This window comes from Oculina patagonica, chromosome 14 (assembly GCF_052425735.1).
Source record: "Oculina patagonica isolate OP01 chromosome 14, crgOcupat, whole genome shotgun sequence".
NCBI lineage: Eukaryota > Metazoa > Cnidaria > Anthozoa > Scleractinia > Oculinidae > Oculina > Oculina patagonica.
Window position 1 is genome coordinate 20,303,943 of NC_135771.1, and position 23,086 is coordinate 20,327,028.

At 38.0% G+C, this 23,086-nt stretch overlaps 2 protein-coding genes and 1 long non-coding RNA gene across 7 annotated transcripts in view; all 3 read right to left on the bottom strand.

The window, feature by feature from the left end:
* Positions 1-718: 718 nt before the first annotated feature.
* Positions 719-15,238, bottom strand: LOC144637598 (uncharacterized). The gene is made up of 6 exons (XM_078496660.1): positions 12,378-15,238; positions 10,440-10,544; positions 9,488-9,511; positions 6,903-6,968; positions 1,635-4,647; positions 719-984 (listed from the first exon to the last, which is right to left on the bottom strand). Exons 1-6 carry the CDS (start codon positions 15,067-15,069, stop codon positions 981-983), a joined length of 5,904 nt encoding a protein of 1,967 aa, XP_078352786.1. The 5' UTR covers positions 15,070-15,238; the 3' UTR covers positions 719-980.
* Positions 11,638-12,365, bottom strand: LOC144638901 (uncharacterized). Its single transcript, XR_013568045.1, has 2 exons — positions 11,996-12,365; positions 11,638-11,909 (listed from the first exon to the last, which is right to left on the bottom strand). It is a non-coding gene; the product is annotated as an uncharacterized LOC144638901 (long non-coding RNA).
* A 4,263-nt stretch (positions 15,239-19,501) lies between the features above and the next one.
* Positions 19,502-23,086, bottom strand: part of LOC144638819 (tetratricopeptide repeat protein 28-like) — an 84,438-nt gene continuing 80,853 nt past the window's right edge. For all 5 annotated transcript variants that reach the window (XM_078498094.1, XM_078498091.1, XM_078498093.1 and 2 more), the window contains 2 exons: positions 20,480-23,086; positions 19,502-19,755 (listed from right to left, as the gene is read on the bottom strand). The exon at positions 20,480-23,086 is cut by the window's right edge. In XM_078498094.1, the coding sequence (XP_078354220.1) occupies positions 19,752-19,755; positions 20,480-23,086 (2,611 nt within the window). In that variant the 3' untranslated portion in view covers positions 19,502-19,751. The remainder of the gene's footprint in view (positions 19,756-20,479) is intronic.

Consider the following 23,086-nt stretch of genomic DNA (forward strand, 5'->3'; position numbering starts at 1 on the left):
GGGAGGTGGAGGTCCACCGAGGAAGTTTTTTTTTTGGATCAAGACTCTCGCAGATGCCTTTACCTTCACTTTCTGCTCTAGTTGTGTATATTTTACAGCACCTAAATTATAACAATTCATAGGTAGGAACTGCGCCACATTCCAAAATAAACGCTCTTCTTTTATGTTTCTTACCGCCAGGCCTCTGTGACGGAAGAGACGGAAACCTTTAAAAATGAATTATTATTATTATTATTATTATTATTATTATTATTATTATTATTATTATTATTATTCAGTCAGTCTGGCTAGTTTAGACCGCTCCCATGTTTTCACTTGCTAGATAAGCCTTGATCTCATCACGAAAGGGTTGATGCGAAATATATAATGTTAAGAAACGTTACAAGTTGTTCACTATTTCATCTTGAAAGCGTTTCAGCCTGAATTTTTTTCTATTATACAAAACGAGTGGGTTGAAAAATTTGTAGGCCTGGGCCTATGGGCCTATAGGCTGGCTATGAACCTGTAATTGGTCTCAAATTTGAAGAGGAGACGATGATGGGTATATTGGCTTTTTGTTGATTGGCAGATATCGTCTCGATGTCAAAAGTGATTGATGTCTACACAGCTATTAGAGTGAGTTTGTTATAATTTTTGTCTGTCTACCTCCGACCCTAAATACTGGGTATTGAGACATAAACTGCAAGAGATGACACATAAGCCGCAATTTTCTCTTGTTTTTGCCTTTATTTTGGAGCACCTCATTATTATCGTGTTTCAATTAATTTACTACATACTAAACAAAGCTTTAAACAAATGCTCCTTCTTACATTTCTCCTAATATCATTAATTTTTTGCTCGAATCGTTTTAGTTTAATTTAGGCAAATATACGGCAAACAAAGTCAATCGTCAAGTTATGATTATTGTTTACAACAAAGTCTCTCAGTTGAGTCCAATCGGTTTTGTGTTTTAGTTTTCACTTGATGCTGCGCTGGTCAAGTCATCTAAAAGAGAAAACAAAAAATGACATGAGAAATAAATAAAAATACAAACAAGCAAATTATCCCTTCATTAGAAATTATGTTACCACATAATCTATTCGTTATATTAAAAGCTAAATCGTATAATATCTGAGATCCAATGAATTGTCATAAATAAACATATTTCTGGTAAAGTGGAACCCTCGAATTCTTTAACCTCCTTAGTCGAAGACCGATTTCTCGAACTAATTTTCGTTTCTCAACTCAACTCAACTTTATTTCCCTTGAAAGTTCTAGGAATCGGGATTCTACTGAATCTCAACCGCTAAGGAAAACTAAAGACGGAAAACTAAACAAGGATTTAAAAGACTTGCGATATAACTGTTAGAAAATTACAATGGGGACTTCTCTAAACCTATTTAATTTAACTGCCCGTCGTTAACTCGGTATAGATAGTAATAACAGTATCACAAAAAGTCACTTGTAATTTTTAATTAAATAAATTAAAGTGCTGAATAGAAAATTTAACGCTCGTGAAAAAAGTGAAAGCTGTATTAATAAATCTGTTGTAATATTAAGACTTTCGAGCTCTACTTTATATAGCAACTTTAAAAAATAAAGAAAAGGTTGTTGCTTGTGAGGAAAAATATCTTCTTTTCTTTTTTGAAACTTACTTTGTTTTTCCAAAATCAAATGTCACGTTATCACCAATCAGCATAAAAGGTGCCCACTGTCTCACTTCAGAATAGCCGTTACATCTCATCCACTTCATGGCCTCGTGAAGAGATTCACTGGCGCTATCCCCACCAACAAGGTGCTCGTAGAAACGATTCATGAACTGTTCTGTTGCACTGTCTTCTAGAGCCCATAGTGCCACCAACACTGAGCGTGCACCAGATCCTAAGAATGCTCGAGCGATTCCAACAACTCCCTCGGCTCTAATCTGTCCACGTCCACTGTGACAACAGCTTAGTACCACAAGTTTAGCTCGCAGTTGAACTTTTGAAATATCAGACATTGTCAAAAGAAAGTCTTCTTCTCGTGGGATCCCGTTAGAAGAACGAAGAGGGGCAAGGGCAATCTCTCCTCTTTCAGCATTACCGTGTGCAGCGAAATGTATCAGACTCACTGAATTTATCACTTGTAGTACCGCTTGCTTAGTTGCTTGCTGTCCAAGAAACGGCTTGACACCAAGCTTTTCTCCTATCATGTTTGCTTCGCTTTCTGCACAAGGCAGTCGTGAAATGTATTTACGACGTCCCTTGTAGCGCACCCTACCAACATCAGGATTTCCCACTATCAGAGCACCAGTCTCATTGTGATAGTCTGCTGGGCTGTCCTGAATGAGTTTGAGAGTCGTCAAAGAAGGAACGACGCGGATCCTGAAAGTCTCAGATAAGTATTTTCCACTTTCATCTGGCAACGCGGCAAATGGAATGTTGTATAAAGACCGTTCAGGAACAATGATAATTTCAGGACCCTCTAGTAAGTCCGCCACAGGAGCGATGATCAATTTGTGACACAGAGAAAGATTGCGTTTGGGGCTATCTTGGTTATCTTTGACAGCATCTCGAATTCGCGACGCTTCACGGATATCTCCCTCACAAGGTTTCCGTTGAATATCGTTCAAAGATCGGTCTTCGCACTGTTCCTCTGGTAAAACGCCAAAACTTCTAAAGCGTTCGTTAGTAAAAAACTCGTCCAAATTCACGAGCAACCCCTCCTGAACAATCATTTCTTTTCCATTCACAATTTTGAATTGCACGAGTTTTCTTGCTTTAAGAATCCATGCACACATATCGTGATCAAAATAAGAGAAGTATAGGCAAGTACTACTAACTTCTTTGTCCATGACACTTTCAATGCCAGCCCATGATTGAGGATCAGCTGAGATTTGATTCTCCACGGAGTACTGAGCTGACATTAAATCTGCCAGTGCTCTGGCCCGACGAAGCTCTGAAACGTACACAGCTTTATTAGGATTTCCAGTAGAACAGAAAAATGCAGTGAGCAGCAGGTAGGGATCAGCATGTTCGTGAGAAAAAGATATCTTAAATTGATCGTTGTCTCGTAGAAAATCTCGCAAGTCCTCGCATTTCTGAATACTTGGAAGGAGATACGACAGAGCTTCCTGAATCTTTCCTGCTTTAAGCATGACCAATCCAAGATTAAAAAGGAATGTAAATTGTCTCTTAACGTCTCCAGTCTCTTCGCATATTGCAAGCGCCCTCTTATGATGTTTTTCCGCCTCGACATATTCACCAAGCAATTCAAAAAGATTTCCAAGATTTCCGTAAACTGAGGCTTCGAGGTTTCTGTCGCCAATTTCTTTACTGATCATGAGTGACTTCTCTAGATATTCTCTAGATTTCTTGTAGTCACCAATTGATTGAAACAGAATTCCAAGTTTTCGGTATACATCGGCTTCTACTTTTTTGTCGCCAATTTCTTTATTGAGAGCAAGTGCTTTCTGAAGATATTCGTTAGCCTTGGCATATTTACCCAGAGAAAGGAATACTGCCCCGAGATTTCCACATAAAGCTCCTTCTCCTTTTCTGTCATTAGTTTCTCTTGTGATGACAACTGCTTTCTCATAATATTCTTTAGCCTTAACATACTCACCAACAGATTGAAACACGTTTCCAAGGTTTCCGTAAGAGGCGGCTTCTCCTTTTCTGTCGCCGATTTCTTTTTTGATCGCAAGTGCTACCTCAAGATACTCTTTCGCTTTCTCGTATTCTCCAAGTGATTTAAGTACATTTCCAAGGTTACCATAGCAACAGGCTTCTCCGTTTCGGTCCCTCATTTCTTTTTTTATCATGAGTGCTTTTTCGTAATATTCTTTCGCCTTCCGGTATTCTCCAACAGCTTTAAACACATTTCCAAGGTTTCCGTGTTCAGTAGCTTCGCCATCTCTGCCACCAATTTCTTTTTCCATCGCAAGTGCTCTCATGTGATATTCTTTCGCCTTCTTATATTCGTCAACAGATTGAAATATAGTTCCAAGGTTTGCGTATTCAGTAGCTTCACCATCTCTGTCACCAGTTTCTTTTTTCATCGCAAGTGCTCTCTCGTGATATTCTTTCGCCTTCTCATATTCGCCAACAAATTGAAACACCTTTCCAAGTTTTCCGTAACAGGAGGCTTCTCCATTTCTGTCACCAATTTCTTTTCTGATGGCAAGTGCTTTCATGTGATGTTCTTTCGCCTTCTCATATTCTCCAACTGACTGATACACCGTCCCAAGGTTTTCGTAACAGTCAGCTTCTCCATATTTGTCATCAATTTCTGTACTGATTAGTAGTGCTTTCTCACTGTGTTCTTCTGCTTCTACGTACTTACTCTGACGAAGATACGATATCGCTAGTAATTGGCTTACAGTAAATTCTTCGAACCTGTCACCGCGTTCGCGGAGAATGGGGAGAATTTTTTTAGCGTATTTTATTACATTTGTGTAATCATCGATACTCCCGTACGCAAGTAACACTTTCCAATATATTTCCATGCAAAGCAATATAAATTTCTTCTTTTCTTTTATGAGTGGTGTGTTGTCGAGGATGAACAAACATTCTTTGCATAACTCGATGGCTTTTGGAACTCGACCGGTGTTGATAAGGAAATCGGCAACAATGAGGCTGATAGAGATGGTTGGTAAAATTTCTTTCATGTTGTTCATGTTAAGCACTCCTGTCAGAATAAGAAGAGAATGAAATTGAAGTTAAACTAGTCCGTTTGTTTGAATTAGATTAACTGGAAAAAATCGTCTTGATGATAACATTAGTACTTGTTGTATTTCGTTACCGTGTTTGTCGAGGATGAACAAACATTCTTTGTATAACTCGATGCCTTTTGGAACTCGACAGGTTTTGAGAAGGAAATAGGCAACAATGAGGCCGATAGAGATGGTTTGTAGAATTTCTTTCATGTTGTTCATGTCAAGCACTTCTGTCAGAACAAGAAAAGAATAAAATTGAAGTTAAAATAGCCGGTTTATGTTTGTATTACGTTTACCGGAAAAAGTTTCTCTTAGTGAAAACATTAATATTTATTGCGTTTCTTTACCATTGCTGGTAAAGTGTACTGAATATAAATGTTCGCAGTAATAGCAGTGCGTATCCTATTTAGTTTTAAACGGGCAAGAGACTATCTAAAAGTTTGTTATCAAAACTGCGTGTAACAAAACGTTTACAGAACTACTGTCTGCTGTAAATTAGCGCACTTTTCAGTTATTGCTTTAATTTGTAGGCGAGGAATATTTATTTCTCAATCATTCTACACGAACGTCTTTTACTCAAGCACGGAAAACAATTTGTCGTCACGATTTGTAAACCAATATTTAAAATAAATTATTCACAGCATTATTTAATATGAGGACTATAAGGTTTATCTTTCCTATGTCATAATGTAATTTCCCTGAAAGGCATGATTTACAAAAAGGCAAATTTATGATAAGTATCAGCTAGAGTTAAATTCTAAAATGGAAGATGGTCACCCTCTGCACCGTTTTTTCCAGTCAAGAGAGGATTTTCCTCCGGCACAAGTTTTCATTGAAATCTGGCCAGTTTTACTGTTGTAAAAGTGTAGCTTTCATACATGTCAAGGATACTCTCGTTTTTAAGTAGTTCTGTGCTTAGAAACACAACTTTTTTCCAGCCACCCTTGATCAAAACGTGTCATAAACCTTAATGCACTTACCGCCTTATAAGAAGACAAAATCGCAAGTAAAATTTAAATAAATCTCCGCCAGCAAAACTGAAATGTTCGTCTTACTTTGTATGTTGCGGTCAGTTTTACTCATTGGTAATTTAAGTCACGACACACAATTTGGTACTGTCTGCCGTTGTCTTCTTAATTATTTAACTATGACTCAGTTTGTTATCAACTTTCGAACCTTTCTTCCGTCTTGTGTTGTTGATGTAGGGAAGTAAGATCACTGAGCCAACATATCCTCTCAGAGAAGTATTAAGTTTAAATCATACAACATTATCATTTCATTTTAAGGACTCTGGAATTTCATGGTAAAACGCACGTTAACTTGTTCTTCTTCGATTCTTCTTCTTTCAAAAAATAAAATCGCCAGAAAGTGAAATCAGGACTGTCACGTTCTCAACCTCAATAATTGTTCACCTTTCGTCGTGCGCAAGGAGTACCATTTATATTGTCTTATTATTTAAGTAAAATTATCTCGTTCAACAGCAACAGATAAAAAAAAAACATAGCAAATTTTTTTTTACGTTACCTCAGGTTTAGTAAAAAATTCTCAGATTTAGACCCGGTACAGTGTCCATGTTCAATGTTGCTACCTTTGCAGTCTTGCATGAGTCCTTTTATATAGACTTAATTTGCTATGTAACCAAATAAACTGCAATTGGTACCTTCATTTACTGTGAAATGTTTGCTCGTGTGGTTTGCTAAACAGTGATTTTAATTCAAAAATATTCTTTAAAAACCACGAAGGCGCATGATTTGGACTCTTCACGTCATTAGACTAGCTTTCAATTTCGACTGTAATCTTCCTAAAACACAACAGTATTTATTTAAAAGATGAGACAAGGAACGAAATCTCAGTGTTTCTGAGTCTTTGTTATTCGTCAGAGTTTTAGAACATATTTGGCTTAACTCGCGAGGTCAAAAGAAAATCAGTCTTGTGCTTCCTTTGTAAAATGACACGCTTGCATGAGCATATATCATATTGTTGATACAACACAATCATCCGCACTCTTACCTTCAGAAAGTGAAATTTTGGCAACGCCGTGAAATGTCATTTCTTGGTGAAATATTTCGTAGTTTAACATCGTTATTGATTACTGATTAGATTTCTTATCCTATGGTTTTAAGAAAGGAAATAATAACATACTCATGCAACTATAATATGTTGCAGATTTATTCAAGAGTAGTATGAACCCTTGCCTAGGTGCAAATCAAATTAAGTTTGTACTCACCACTTCCCTTGTGCCGTGTGGAAAGAATACAAAAGTAACAGCGGCAGTTAACAACAAGAACTTTGTCTGCAAGATAACCAAAAAAATTGCACCGGTTTATTAATGACATCTTTGGCCCACGTTTCAACCAATTTTACTGAATTTAGAAGTCTAAATTCGTCGTTTTATACGTTTTAAGATCAGGCAGGCAAAGAAGAATGCTTCAAATTTAATCCACTGAAGTTGGCGATTTTCAATTTTACAAAATTCCTTAACAAATATATCTAGAACTAGTACCGGATAAAACTTAACCCAGTCTCGGTAGGGTCAAAATTATACCAAACTATTTGTTATGGCGAACTTTACACTTGTGCGCTTCAGTAGACAGATTAGATAATCCTGATCAGGAACGCTTATACGAATTGCCAATACTGAGCGAAAATTAATAAAAAATTCCCAGTAGAACATAATAAAACACCTACCTTTGCGAGGTCCTGCGAGATACGTATTCTCTAATAGTTACAAACGCTAGATCGATCCCTGTCTTCTTATAACGGAAATCAACTTCGCCAATTACTTTGGATCAAAACTTGGTTCAAACTTTCTGTACGTACCGCTCTATGAGAAGTCCAAATTAAAAGGACAAAATCCACATTAGCCTGCGTCTTTTAAATAAAAAATATGAACTTTCTTCAAAACTAACAATGACGCAAGTGATTAATATTAAATTTCCAACCATGACATAACCTTTCAATTTCGACCAGAGTCTTTTCAATACACTGTGACAATAAAAGTATCAAATTTAAGGGGAGTTAAGATGGGCTATTTGACATCTTCAGCACAGTGACTACACACTTATTCGGCAATTTCCTAGAGTCCATTGTGTCATTCGGGCGAGTTTGACGTAGTGCTATGTTTGCATATTATATTATCTGTCACTGCTACACTTAGTCTCACATATCTCACTTTCCTCTGTGTTTCAGTTTCTTCACATTAATTCAAGTCACGACACAGAATCTAGTTTATGACACAATATTTTATCAGTTTATGATAATCCTTCCCTTGAGTTTCCAAGGTCCTTCACTGCGGAAGGCGGAAACAACAAAAGATGACGCACATTCCCTTTGGAGGTTTTTCTCACGATGGGACTTACTCTTGGTACTCTTGGCAGAGGGGGTAGCCAGCTTTTTGAATAGTGTAGGCATGGTCAATCGGCCAGTAAGGGCCGCTTTTCGATGGGGGCTTGGGGGAGTGGAGGTCCGCCGAGGAAGTTTTTTTGGATCAAGGCTCTCGAAAATGCTTTCTCCTTCACTTTTTGCTCTAGTTGTGTGTATTTTACAGCACCTAAAGTATAACATTTCATGGGAAGGAACGCGCCAGTTTTTACTCATTTCAAAATAAACGCTCTTGTTTCTTACGGCGCAGGCCACTGTGAGATTGTCTGTCACCTGACTAGTTTAGAACGCTCCCAAGTTTTCACTTGCTAGATAAGCCTTGATCTCATCACCAAAGGGTAGCCGCGAAATTTACAAATTGCTTTCTATTTCATCTTGAAAGCGTTTTAGCCTGGATACAATATATACGAGTGGGTTGAAAGATTTGCAGGCCCGGTCCTACGGGCTTATAGGCTGGCTGCAAACCTGTAATTGGTCTCCACTTTAGGCAGGAGCCGATGATGGGCATATTGGCTTTTGTTGATTGGTAGATATCGATTCGATGTCAAAAGTGATTGATGTCTACACAGCTGTTAGAGTGAGTTTGTTATAAATTTTGTCTGTCTTGCTCCGACCCTAAATACTGGGTATTGAGACTTAAGCTGCAAGAGATGACACAACAATTTTTCTCTTGTTTTTTGCCTTTATTTTGGAGCACCTACTATTATTGTGTTTCTTTTACTACATATTTAACAAAACTTAAAAAAATGCTCCTCCTTACATTTCGCCTGATATCATTTTCGCTCGAATCGTTTTAACTGAATTCAGTAAAATACAGCAAGCAAAGTCAATGATCAAGTTATAATTATAATGTTTACAAGAATTTACAAATTGCTTTCTATTTTATCTTGAAAGCGTTTCAGCCTGGATACAATATATACGAGTGGGTTGAAAGATTTGCAGGCCCGGGCCTACGGGCTTCTAGGCTGGCTGCAAACCTGTAATTGGTCTCCACTTTAGGCAGAAGCCGATGATGGGCATATTGGCTTTTGTTGATTGGTAGATATCGACTCGATGCCAAAAGTGATTGATGTCTACAGAGCTATTAGAGTGAGTTTGTTATAAGTTTTGTCTTTCTAGCTCCGACCCTAAATACTGGGTATTGAGACAAAAACTGCAAGAGATGACACGTAAGCCGCAATTTTTCTCTTGTTTTTGCCTTTATTTTGGAGCAACTCATTATTATCGTGTTTCTTTTACTACATATTTAATAAAACTTAAAAAAAATGCTCCTACTTACATTTCTCTTGATATCATTAATTTTTTGCTCGAATCGTTTAAATTTAATAAGGCAAATACAGCGAGCAAAGTCAATCGTAAAGTTATAATTATAACGTTTACAACAATTAGTCTCTCAATTGAGTCAAATCGGTTTTGTGTTTTAGTTTTCACTTGATGCTGCGCTGGTCAAGTCATCTAAAAGAGAAAAAAAAAGACATGAGAAATAAATAAACATACAAACAAGCAAATTATCCCTCCATTAGAAATTATGCTACCACAAAATCTCTTCGTTATATTAACAAGATCCAATGAATTGTCATAAATATACTGTTGCGAATGGTTCGGTTAAGTGACAGAAATCAGGATTCTCGGTAACACAACATCAAGTTCATTTTAATCGACTTTACCATGTCGCACCCTTCACACAAAAACAACCTTCTCGAAAGTTCTTGTCCCGTGACACAAGTAATAGATCTAAAAATAAATATCCTTGTGGGGAAAATCCATTACCGTAACATGCGAAATGTCACAAGCAATGTCACGCACAGTGTCAAAAGTAACGCAATTTTTTGTAACATATACATATTTCTGGTACAATGGAACCCTGGATTTCTTGAACCTCTAAATAACTCGTACCGAAAGTCGTTAATTCCCTTGCAATATACCTGTTCGAAAATTACAATGGGGACTTCCCTAAACTTATCTTAACTGCCCGTCGGCATAGATAGTAATAACAGTATCACAAAAAGATACTTGAAATTTTTAATTCCATCAATTAAAGTGCTGAATAGAAAATTTAACTCTCGTGAAAAAAGTGATACCTGTATTAATAAATCTGTTGTTATATTAAGACTTACAAGCTCTACTATAAGAGGCAACTCTAAACAATAAATAAATAAATAAATAAATTAATTAATTAATTAATAATAGTTTATTTAAACTCTTTTGCAGTTAAAAGAAACTGAATTATCGAGTGACCCTAACATGAAATGAAAAGTCTACTATTTACAATTAAAAATCTATCAAAAAAGGACAGGCCGGACTGTACATAAAAAGATCTTCAAAATATTTGCTTGGCTAACGCCGGCTCTACGTAAGACTCTGAGCGAATATAACTTCTTACAAGCTTTCTTAGTTATATAGTCGATATGACAGTTCCATTTTAAGTCTTTGTCCATAATAACACCAAGAATCTTATAGGTGTTTACACACTCAATAACATTGTCGCCTAGTACAAACATGATATCATGTTTGTTACTATTAAGGAAAAATATACACCGATTTCACAAATGGCGGACGCGCGGAAAAGAACTGGTACTGAAGCATGAAAACGAGGCGTTTTAGGATAAACAACTTTCGTGTTACAAGGGGAAAAGTGAAAATTACAGGAGTTTTGAAGCTCTCCTCCGTTATATGGGGGTATTAGCTCGTTTTCTAGGTTGATTTCGAGATTACCGAGTTCGAAATAAGTTCGCGGCCAAATAATGTTATTTTGTTTCGGGTTGTAAGCAAAACCCTGGGTTTCACATGGCTTGAAATACGGTGGGTCGCCAACGATTTTAAACCTCGGACTTATATCAAGAAAGCTCCGGTATCCAGACGAGTGTACACATTTTCTTAAGGATTTTGGTAAGTCATTGAAGAATTACGAAAATAGACACGCAATTGTCTGTGTAAACATACATGTACGTTGTGAAAAAAATGTGTAACAATGGATTTTCGGGCCGGTTTCTTTATTTTTTTCTGGTAAAATAACCATACGTGATACCATACGTACCTGAAATGCATCAATAAAAATGTGTTATTCTCAATCGACTTAGTAGTTTTTTTTTTTGACTTAGTAGGCTAGTAGATTCTTGCATTTTAGAAAAAAATTGTATTCAAATAATTCAGACAGACTAAAGCGGCTAATTCGATTAAACATAAAACATCACTTGGCTCCACGCAAACCAAAGGAGTTACATTAAGGTCCATTAAGTGAAGCGGACAGTAAATGTTGAACACAATCTTCAGTGAACAAGATCATCACAATGTTCCTCAAGTCAAAAACAATGCTATTAATTCTGTAAATTTAGTGAAACCTGCTGGAATTCCTTCTGCTGTGTCGGACGACTGAAGTTGTTCGATCTCGGGAAGAAATTAATCACGTGCTAGGCAACCACGACGAAGGTCCAACTGATAGAACAAATATTCACGGTTTCGCTTCATTTTACAAGCTTTTACAGGACACCGTGAATGAAGATGCCCTCCGTTTTAATTTATATAAAGCTGAGATTATTGGAAGCGATTTTTATTCATTAATCAAGTATTTACAAATATAAGGGTTTATTGCAAAGAAGAAACATACCATTAGAATTCAATACCAGTAGTCTTGGGCTTCGTCTGTTAAATTTATTACAGTATTTGTCAACATTTTAACGATTTGCCATAGCACAGCAAAGGTGTTTTGCGAAGTATAAAAATAATTAAATAGCGAGAGAATAATAGTAATTGAAATTTGTTTAAAGGAAATGTGACCGGTCAAGGTGGCTCAAAGTTGAATGTTGACTTGTGAAGTTCCTATTCCAAAGCCAGAGTTCGTGCTCTACTAAATCTGCAAGGAGACAGAGTTAGAATTTTTCGTTTGCTTTCACAAAAGTGAAAAGAACATACCTTGACAGCGTCTGGAAAAGAACGTACCTTGACAGAGTTTGAAAATTAATTTCAATACCGTGCCGTGTAAATTTTTACCGGCCAACAGCCGTCGAAGCTCCTTATTGGAAGACCAAAACTTTAACTCTGTTTTCCTGCAGATCTACGGTCCCTTTCTTCTTGCAACACAGAAACAAGAATAATTTCTAGACTGTAAACTCGTTTAGAATTCCGTAATCTCGAAAACCTGGAAGGAAAACGGTCTATTTACCCGTTTAACAAACAAAAAACTTCAGAACTCGCGTAATTTTCACTTTTCCCCTTGTAACACGAAAGCTGTTTATCCTAAAACGCCTCGTTTTCATGCCTCGTACCAGTTTTTTTCCGTGCGTCCGCCATTTGTGAAATCGGTGTTATTTTTTGAACTTACTTTGTTTTCCAAAATCAAATGTCACGTTATCACCAATCAGCATAAAAGGTGCCCACTGTCTCACTTCAGAATAGCCGTTACATCTCATCCACTTCATGGCCTCGTGAAGAGATTCACTGGCGCTATCCCCACCAACAAGGTGCTCGTAGAAACGACTCATGAACTGCTCTGTTGCACTGTCTTCTAGAGCCCACAGTGCCACCAACACTGAGCGTGCACCAGATCCTAAGAATGCTCGAGCGATTCCAACAGCTCCCTCGGCTCTGATCTGTCCACGTCCACTGTGACAACAGCTTAGTACTACCAGTTTAGCACGTAGTTGAACTTTTGAAATGTCAGACATTGTCAAAAGAAAGTCTTCCTCTCGTGGGATCCTGTTAGAAGAACGAAGAGGGGCAAGGGCAATCTCTCCTCTTTCTGCATCACCGTGTGCAGCGAAATGTATCAGGCTCACTGAATTGATCACTTCAAGAACTGCTTGCTTAGTTGCTTGCTTTCCTAGGAAAGGCTTAACACCAAGCTTTTCTCCTACCATGTTTGCTTCGCTTTCTGCGCAGGGCAATGGTAAAATGCATTTAAGACGTCCCTTGTATCGCACCCTACCAACATCAGGATTTCCAACTATCAGAGCACCAGTCTGACTGTGATAGTCTGCTGGACTGTCCTGAATGAGCTTGAGAGTAGTCAAAGAAGGAACGACGCGCATCCTGAAAGTCTCTGATAAATATTTTCCATTTTCATCAGGTAACGCGGCAAATGGAATGTTGTATAAAGACCGTTCAGGAACAATGATGATTTCAGGACCCTCTATCAAGTCCACCACAGGAGCGATGATCAATTTGTGACACAGAGAAAGATTCCGTTTGAGGCCTTCTTGGTTATCTTTGACATCATTTCCAATTCGCGACGCTTTACGGATATCTTCTTCGCAAGGCTTCGGTTGAATATCGTTCAAAGTTCGGTCTTCGCAATGTTCGTCTGCTAAAATTTCAAAACTTCTGAAACGTTCTTTAGTAAAGAACTCGTCCAAATTTCCGATCAATCCCTCGTGAACAATCATTTCTTCTCCATTCACACGTTTGAATTGCACAACTTTTCTTGCTTTAAGAATCCACAGCAATATGTCGTTTTCAATATAAGAGAAGTATAGGCAAGTGCAACTAACTTCTTTGTTCATGACACTTTCAACGCCAACCCATGATTGAGGATTAGCTGAGATTTGATTTTCCAAGGAATACTTAGCTGACATTAAATCTGCTAGAGCTCTGGCTCGACGAAGCTCTGAAACATACAGAGCTTTATTAGGATTTCCAGCAGTACAGAAGAGTGCAATGAGTAACCTGTAGGGATCAGCATGTTCGTGAGAAAAAGATATCTTGAATTGATCGTTGTCTCGTAGAGAGACTCGCAAGTCCTCGCATTTCAGAATACTTGGAAGGAGATACGACAAAGCTTCCTGACCCTTTCCTGCTTGAAGCATAACTAATCCAAGATTGCAAAGAGATGTAGATTGTTTCTTAACGTCTCCGATCTCTTCGATTATTGCAAGCGCCCTCTTATAATATTCTTCCGCCTCCTCATATTCGCCAAAGTGTTGGAATAGAGTTCCGAGATTTGCATAAGTTAAGGCTTCTCCGTTCCTGTCGCCAATTTCTTTACTGATCACGAGTGACTTCTCTAGATATTCTCTATTTTTCTCGTAGTTACCAATTAATTGAAAAAGAGTTCCAAGGTTTATGTAAACAGCGGCTTCTCCTTGTTTGTCACCAATTTCTTTACTGAGAGCAAGTGCTTTCTGAAGATATTCGTTAGCCTTGGCATATTTACCAAGAGAAAGGAACACAGCCCCGAGGCTTATACAAGCAGTTCCTTCTCCTTTTCTGTCACCAATTTTTCTTCTGAACGTAATTGCTTTCTCGTAATATTCTTTAGCCTTGACATACTCACCAACAGATTTGAACACGTTTCCAAGGTTTCCGTAACAGGAGGCTTCTCCTTCTCTGTCACCAATTTCTTTTTTAATCTCAAGTGCTACCTCAAGATACTCTTTCGCCTTCTCATATTCTCCAAGTGATGTAAGTACGATTCCAAGGTTTACATAACAACAGGCTTCTCCGTCTCTGGCCCCCATTTCCTTTTCAATCATAAGTGCTTTCTCGAGATATTCCTTAGCCTTGCGATATTGTCCAACAGATTTAAACAGAGTTCCAAGATTTCCGTATTCAGTAGCCTCACCGTCTCTGTCGCCGATTTCCTTTTTCATCGCAAGTGCTCTCTCGTGATATTCTTTTGCCTTCTCATATTCGCCAACGGATTGAAACACAATTCCAAGGTTTCCGTAACAGGAGGCTTCTCCATTTCTGCAACCGATTTCTTTTCTGATGGCAAGCGCTTTCATGTGATATTCTTTCGCCTTCTCATATTCTCCAACTGACTGATGCACCTCTCCAAGGTTCTCGTAACAGGAAGCTTCTCCATTTTTGTCACCAATTTCTGTACTGATTAGTAGTGCTTTCTCACGGTGTACTTTTGCTTCTACGTACTTACTCTGACGAAGATACGATGTTGTTAGTACCATGCTTATTCTACCTTCTTCGTGGCTGTTGCCGCATTCGCGGACAATGGGAAGAATTTTGTTGGCGTATTTTATTAAATTTGTGTAATCACCGATACGCGCGTACGCCAGTAACATTGTCCAATATAACTCCTTGCAAAGGAGTTTAAATTTCTTCTGTCCTTTTATGAGTTGTGTGTTGTCGAGGATGAACAAACATTCTTTGAATAACTCGATGGCTTTTGGAACTCGACAGGTGTTGCGAAGGAATCTGGCAACAATGATTCCGATGGAGATTGTTTGTATAATTTCAACTACATCTATGTTGTCCATGTCGTGCAATTCTGTCAGAATAAGAAGAGAACGAAATTCATTTAAATTTAAATAGTCCGTTTATGTCTGTATTTCGTTCACTGAAAAAAAAAAATCGTGTAATTATACCACTGATATTTATTGCATTTCTTACTATTGCTGGTAAAGTGCACTGAATTACAAAATAATCGTAAGGGCAGTTCGTATTCTATTTGGAACGGTCAAAAGAAAATCTAAAAGTTTGTTCGAATTCTCAAAACTACCCTTAACAAAACGTTTACAGAACGACTGTCTGCTGTGAATTAAATAGAGCATTTTTCAGTAATCGCTTTGTGAACAGGTTTATAAACATTCCGTTGGCAAAGCATTCATTGTACCATTTTTTATCCTCTCTTTTTCAGAAAAGTCAAACTAAAGACAAACCAATGAACGCCAACACCAAAGAAAACTTTTCTTCTCTAAGCAAACAAATAACTTTTTCTTTAATTTACTTCACTTTTTCTAGCCGCTCACAAGTTTAGATTGAAATCTGGCCAGTTGTCCTCTTGTGCAAGTATGTTTTCATATATGTGTAAAATTCCTGTCTCAGTTAAGGTCATTGCCCCGAAATAGAACTGAACATAGATTTTTAACCAAACTTCGCCTACTGGTTTATTACTTCAAGGGAACTTAAATTTTGAAATAAAAAAGGGGGTCACCAGATTCGTTTAGGAGCAGGAAGACCATGTATATTCCATAGACTTCCTTTATAATTCCTCTGCGCGTACTGGCAAAGTACACTTTTTTAGCGATAATTTATTTTTCACTGAAACACATGAATTGATCTGTTTTCATTTTACAGAAAGAATTTGTTCGCTACACCCAAAATATGAGAAAATATTGATAGGTCGCCAGGTTCGTTTAGGAGAAAGTGACAATTTACTTCTCTCGCGGACTAAGCCGCATAGAAAAAAAGCCGCCATTTTGTTGATGCGCGCGCGCGCGCTAATTACGCGTAAAATTCAGCGCAGTTAGGATGCGCAATGCAATACAGGGCAATGACCTTAAAGGTGTAAACTGTTCTGAAATTAGTGGTAGGCAACTAAACTCATGCACAACATCATCTTTGAACATTTGAAGGAAGATATATAAACCTTAGTTTGCGGAGAGAAATCAAACCACAGGTATGCATAATATAGTTTTTTTTTAAGACGCGCGGAAACAACTTGACTGTTTAGCCTTAATTTCTTATTTTGTTGTCCAAAAAGGCTTGACAACAGTTTCAGTGCTCTAATGTGGCAATTGTAAATAAAATGGACCATATTTTTACGTACGTTTCCTACAACAGAAGTATACATTTGGCTGTTCAAAAAAAACTGTTCAAAACCGTGACAATGCCCCTTTAAACAAAGTTTTAAATTTGTAACAGTTTTTCCAACCATCCCTGATCATAACATTTTTATATTTGTTTCAAAACTAACTGTACTTGCGGCTTTATAAAAAACGAAATCGTAAGTTGGATTTTTCGTCTCACTTTGTTCGTTGCAGTCAGTTATACTCATTGGTGATTTAAGTCACGAAACACAATTTTGGTACCGTGGCGCATGTCTTCTTAATAATGTAACTATGACTGAGTTTGTTATCAACTTTCGAATCTTTCTTCTGTCTTGTGTTGTTGATGTAGGAAAATCAGATCACTGAACCAACAGGTCCTCTCAGAGAAGTATTACGTTTATATCATAAAAAATTATCTTTTCATCTTAAGGACAGTGGTAATTCATGGTGATCGACAAGTAGGATACATGATTATCCGATTATTCTACCTTCAAAAAATGAAATCGTTAGAAAGTAAAATCATGACTCAGCCGTAATAATTGTTCGTCATTAATCATGAGAAAGGCGCGTCTTTTATATTGTCCTATTTAAATAAAACTGTCTCTTGAACAGCAACAAATAAAATACCCGTTGGTACATGTATTGGACACTTAATTCTTACATAGCTTTCCATTTCGACTGGAATCTTTCTAACATATACAACAACATTGAAGAACGAAATTGGAACTGGTTTTGACTCTCTGTTTATCAGCGAAGTTTTAGAAAATATTTGGTTCAACTCAAGAGTTTATAAGAAAATTAGTCTTTGTTCCCTTTGCAAAATGACATGTTATGCGCATACTAGATTCATCCGATCTTTTTCTTCCAGAAAGTGAAATTTGTATAAAGCAAAATGTCATTTTAGCGTGAAATTATTCGCAGACTAGTCTAACATCGTTATTGATTACCGATTACATTTTAAAAATTAAAAGTAAATAACTGAAGTGATGATTGGGGGAAGAAGTGCTATAAGATGTTTTCGATTTATTCAAGAGTAGTATGAACCCTTGCTTAGGTGCAAATCAAATTAAGTTTTGTACTCACCACTTCCCTTGTGCCGTGTGGAAAGAATACAAAAGCAACAGCGGCAGTTAATAACAGGAACTTTGTCTACAAGATAACCAAAGAAATCGCACCGGTTTATTTATGACATCTTTGGCCCATGTTTTAACCAATTTCACTAAAACGAGATGTCTAAATTCGTCACATATTCTTTATGAGATCAGGCAGGCAAGGGAGAATGCTTAAAACTCTATCCACCAAGGTTTTTATTTCTAATTTAAGAAAATACTTTACAAATATTGAAACACTACTGCCTCTTAAACTAGACTCAGTCTCGGTAGGGTCAAAATTATGCCAAACCATATGATATAGCGAGCTTTACTCTTGGGCGGTTCATTAGACAGAATGGATACACAAATTAATATACAAATTACCAATACTGAGAGAAAATTTATGACAGACTCTCAGTAGAACATTATAAAACACCTACCTTTGCGAGGTCCTGCGAGTTTTCTAATAGCTACAAACGCTTATTCGGTTCCTGTCTTCTTATAACGGAAATCAACTTCGCCAATTACTTTGGATCAAAACTTGGGTTTAACTTTCTGTTTGTACCGCTCCAGATGAGAAGCCAAAATCAAAATGACAAAAACCCACATTAGCCTAAGTATTTTAATTAAAAAATGTGAACTCCCTTCAAAACTAACCATGACGCAAGTGATTATTAAATTTCCAACCATGACATCACCTTTCAATTTCGACTGGAGTGTTTTCAACAAACTGTGACAATAAAAATATCAGTCAAATTTAAGGGAAGTTAAGCTAGTATATTTTACATCTTCAGCTAACTACACACTTACTTTTACATCTTCAGCTAACGACACACTTACGGCAATTTCCTAGAGTCCACTGAGTTTGTGTCACTTTTCAGGCGAGTTTGAGCAGTTTGACGTAGTGCTCTTTAAGCATATTATATTTATATTATCTGTCATTGCTACACTTAGTCTCGCACATCTCACTTTCCCCTGTGTTTCAGTTTCTTTGCATTAATTCAAGTCACGACACAGAATTTTGTTTGTGACACAGTATTCTTGCGTTTCCAAGGTCCTACACTGCGGAAGCGGAAACAACAAAAGATGACGCACATTCCCCTTGGACGTGTACTTTTCTGTCCACGTGACTGACTCCTGGCACTTTTGGCAGAGGCGCGTACTAGCTTTGTGAATAGTTGTAGGCATGGTCAATCGGCCAGTAAGGGCCGCTTTTCGAGGGGGGCTTGGGGCGGTGGAGGTCCGCCGAGGAATTTTTTTTGATCTAGACTCTCCAAAATGCTTTCTCCTTCACTTTTTGCTCTAGTTGTGTGTATTTTACAGCACCTAAAGTATAACATTTCACAGGAAGGAAATGCGCCAGTTTTTACTCACTCCAAAATAAACGCACTTGTTTCTTACGGCGCAGGCCACTGTGCGTTTGTCAGTCACCTGGCTAGTTTAAAATGTTTCCATGTTTTCAGTTGCTAGATAAACCTTGATCACGAAAGGGTAGTTGCGAAATATATAACGTTATGGTACTTTACAAATTGCTTTCTATTTCATCTTGAAAGCGTTTAAGCCTGAATTTTTTCTATACAAGTGGGTTGAAAAATTTGTAGGCCTACGGGCCTATAGGCTGGCTGCAAACATGTAATTGGTCTCTACATTGGGGAGGAGACGATGATGGGCATATTGGCTTTTGTTGATTGGCAGATATCGACTCAATGTCAAAAGTGATTGATGTCTACACAGCTATTAGAGTAAGTTCGTTATTGTTTTTGTCTTTCTAGCTCCGACCCTTAATACTGGGTATTGAGACTTAAGCTGCAAGAGATGACACATACGCCACAATTTTCCTCTTGTTTTTTGCCTTTATTTTGGAGCAACTCATTATTATCGTGTTTCATTTACTACATATTTTTTCTGAAAAAAATAAAACTTAAAAAAAATTGCTTCTTCTTACATTTCTCCTGATATCATTTTTGTTCGAATCTTTTTAATTTAATTCAGGCAAATACTGCGAGCAAAGTCAATATCGCCAAGTTATGATTATAGAGTTTACAACAATTAGTCTCTCAGTTGAGTCCAATCGGTTTCGTACTTGATGCTGTGCTGGTCAAGTCACCTAAAATAGAAAACAAAAAAAATGAAGAATAAATAAACATACATACAAACAAGTTATCCATCCATTAGGAATTATGCACCACTTAATATCTTCGTTAAATTAACATAAATGTTTAAGCATTTCAGGTACAGGGAACCCTCGATATCTTGAAGCTCCCGATAACTCGTACCAAAAGTAGTTAATTCCCAGCCTCGTCCCCAGTCGTCCCCGGCGAATTTGGATGTGACGTCAACCGCCAAGCTCGCATAGCGCGGTATGGCCTGGGGACGAGTCTGGTTAATACCCTTTCCATATTCAAAAACTGCAATTTTAACCCAATATCTCGAACTCCCCGATCTCCCAAATAAATTTTCCTTTCTAGACTCAACATTACTCAACTCAACTTTATTTCCCTTGATGCTTCAAGTAATCTGGATTCTACTGTATCTCAAACATAAAAGTGGCCGTACGACGGAGACCAAAACAATGATTTAAATGGACTTGCGATATACCTACTGGCATATTACCATGGAGACGTTCTAAACGTCTACCTTCCCGTCGTTGAGTGAGCTTAGATAGTACATTGATTAGTTTTGAATGATAAACGTATTTGAAGTACATCAATAGCCACCGAAAATAAAATGAAATATTATACAACACAATTCAACAGGAGGCTCCACCTCGATAGCGGAACCTGACAAAATCTTTACTTGATTATTAATTGTTACTTCTTTTTGAAACTTACTTCGATTTACCAAAATCAAATGTGACGTTATCACCAATCAGCATAAAAGGTGCCCACTTTCTCACTTCAGAATAGCCGTTACATCTCATCCACTTCATGGCCTCGTGAAGAGATTCACTGGCGCTATCCCCACCAACAAGGTGCTCGTAGAAACGACTCATGAACTGCTCTGTTGCACTGTCTTCCAGGGCCCACAGTGACACTAACACTGAGCGTGCACCAGATCCTAAGAATGCTCGTGCGATTCCAACAACTCCCTCGGCTCTAATCTGTCCACGGCCACTGTGACAACAGCTTAGTACTACCAGTTTAGCACGTAGTTGAACTTTTGAAATGTCAGACATTGTCAACAAGAAGTCTTCTTCTCGTGGGATCCTGTTAGAAGAACGAAGAGGGGCAAGGGCAATCTCTCCTCTTTCTGCATCGCCGTGTGCAGCGAAATGTATGAGACTCACTGAATTTATCACTTGAAGTACCGCTTGCTTAGTTGCTTGCTGCCCAAGGAACGGCTTGACACCAAGCTTTTCTCCTACCATGTTCGCTTCGCTTTCTGCACAAGGCAGTCGTGAAATGAATTTAAGCCGTCCCTTGTAGCGCACCCTACCAACATCAGGATTTCCCACTATCAGTGCACCAGTCTGACTGTGATAGTCTGCTGGGCTGTCTTGAATGAGCTTGAGAGTCGTCAAGGAAGGAACGACGCGGATCCTGAAAGTCTCTGATAAGTATTTTTCACTTTCATCAGGTAACGCGGCAAATGGAATGTTGTATAAAGACCGTTCAGGAACAATGATGATTTCAGGACCCTCTATTAAGTCTACAACAGGTGTGATGATCAATTTGCGACACAGAGATAGATTCCGTTTGAGGCTATCTTGGTTATCTTTACCATCATTTCCAATTCGCGATGCTTCACGGACGTCTTCCTCACAAGGTTTTCGTTGAATATCTTTCAAAGATCGATCTTCGCATTGTTCATCTGGTAGAATGCCGAAACTTCTGAAGCGTTCGTTAGTAAAAAACTCGTCCAAATTTTTTATCAATCCCTCCTGAACAATCATTTTTTTTCCATTCACACTTTTGAATTGCACGAGTTTTTTTGCTATAAGAATCCATGCACATATATCGTGTTTGAAATAAGAAAAAATTAGGCAAGTACTACTGAGTTCTTTGTCCATGACACTTTCAATGCCAACCCATGATTGAGGATTAGCTGAGATTTGATTCTCCACGGAGTACTGAGCTGACATTAAATCTGCCAGAGCTCTGGCTCGATGAAGCTCTGAAACGTACAGAGCTTTTTTAGGACTTCCAGCAGTACAGAAGAATAAAGTGAGTACCTTGTAGGGGTCAGCATGTTCGTGAGAAAAAGATATCTTAAATTGATCGTTGTCTTTAAGAGATCCTCGCAAATCCTCGCATTTCTGAATGCTTGGGAGGAGATACAACAAAGATTCCTGAATATTTCCTGCTAGAATCATAACGAATCCAAGACTGGAAAGGCATGTAGACTGTTTCTTAACGTCTCCAATATCTTCGCTTATCACAAGCGCCTTCTTATGATATTCTTCCGCCTCGACATATTCACCAAGGAGTTCAAAAAGTGTCCCAAGATTTGCATAATTTGAGGCTTCTCCGTCTCTGTCACCAATTTCTTTACTGATCTTAAGTGCCTTCTCAAGATATTCTCTTGCGTTCTCGTAGTCACCAATTAATTGAAAAACAGTTCCAAGGTTGGCGTTAACACTTGCTTCTCCTTGTTTGTTACCAACTTCTTTACTGAGAGCAAGCGCTTTCTGAAGATATTCGTTAGCCTTGGCATATTTACCAAGAGAAATGAACACATACCCGAGGTTTCCACAAACAGCTGCTTCTCCTTTTCTGTCACCAATTTCTCTTGTGATCACAACTGCTTTCTCGTAATATTCTTTAGCCTCGACATACTCACCAACAGATTGAAACACGTTTCCGATGTTTCTGTAACAGAAGGCTTCTCCTGCTCTGTCACCGATTTCTGTTTTAATCGCAAGTGCTGCCTCAAGATATTCTTTTGCCTTTTCATATTCTCCAAGTGATTCAAGTACGGCTCCAAGATATCCATAACAAGAGGCTTCACCATTTCTGTCGCCAATTTCTTTTCTGATGGCAAGTACTTTCATGTGATATTCTTTTGCCTTCTGATATTCTCCAACTGAATGATACACCGCCCCGAGGCTTTCGTAACAGAAAGCTTCCATATTTCTGTCACCAATTTCTGTACTGATTAGTAGTGCTTTCTCACTGTGTTCTTTTGCTTCAACGTACTTACTCTGACGAAGATACGCTGCCGCTTGTATTTGGCTTACAATACATTCTTCGAACCTGTCACCGCATTCTCGGAGAATAGGGAGAACTTTTGTAGCGTAGTTTATCATATTTGTGTAATCATAGATACGCAAGTGCGCCAGTATCATCGTCCAATATATCCCCTTGTAAAGTAGTATAAACTTCTTCTGTTCTTTTATGAGTGGTGTGTTGTCGAGGATGGACAAACATTCTTTGCATAACTCGATGGCTTTTGGAACTCGACAAGTTTTGATAAGGAAATTGGCAACCATGAAGCTGATG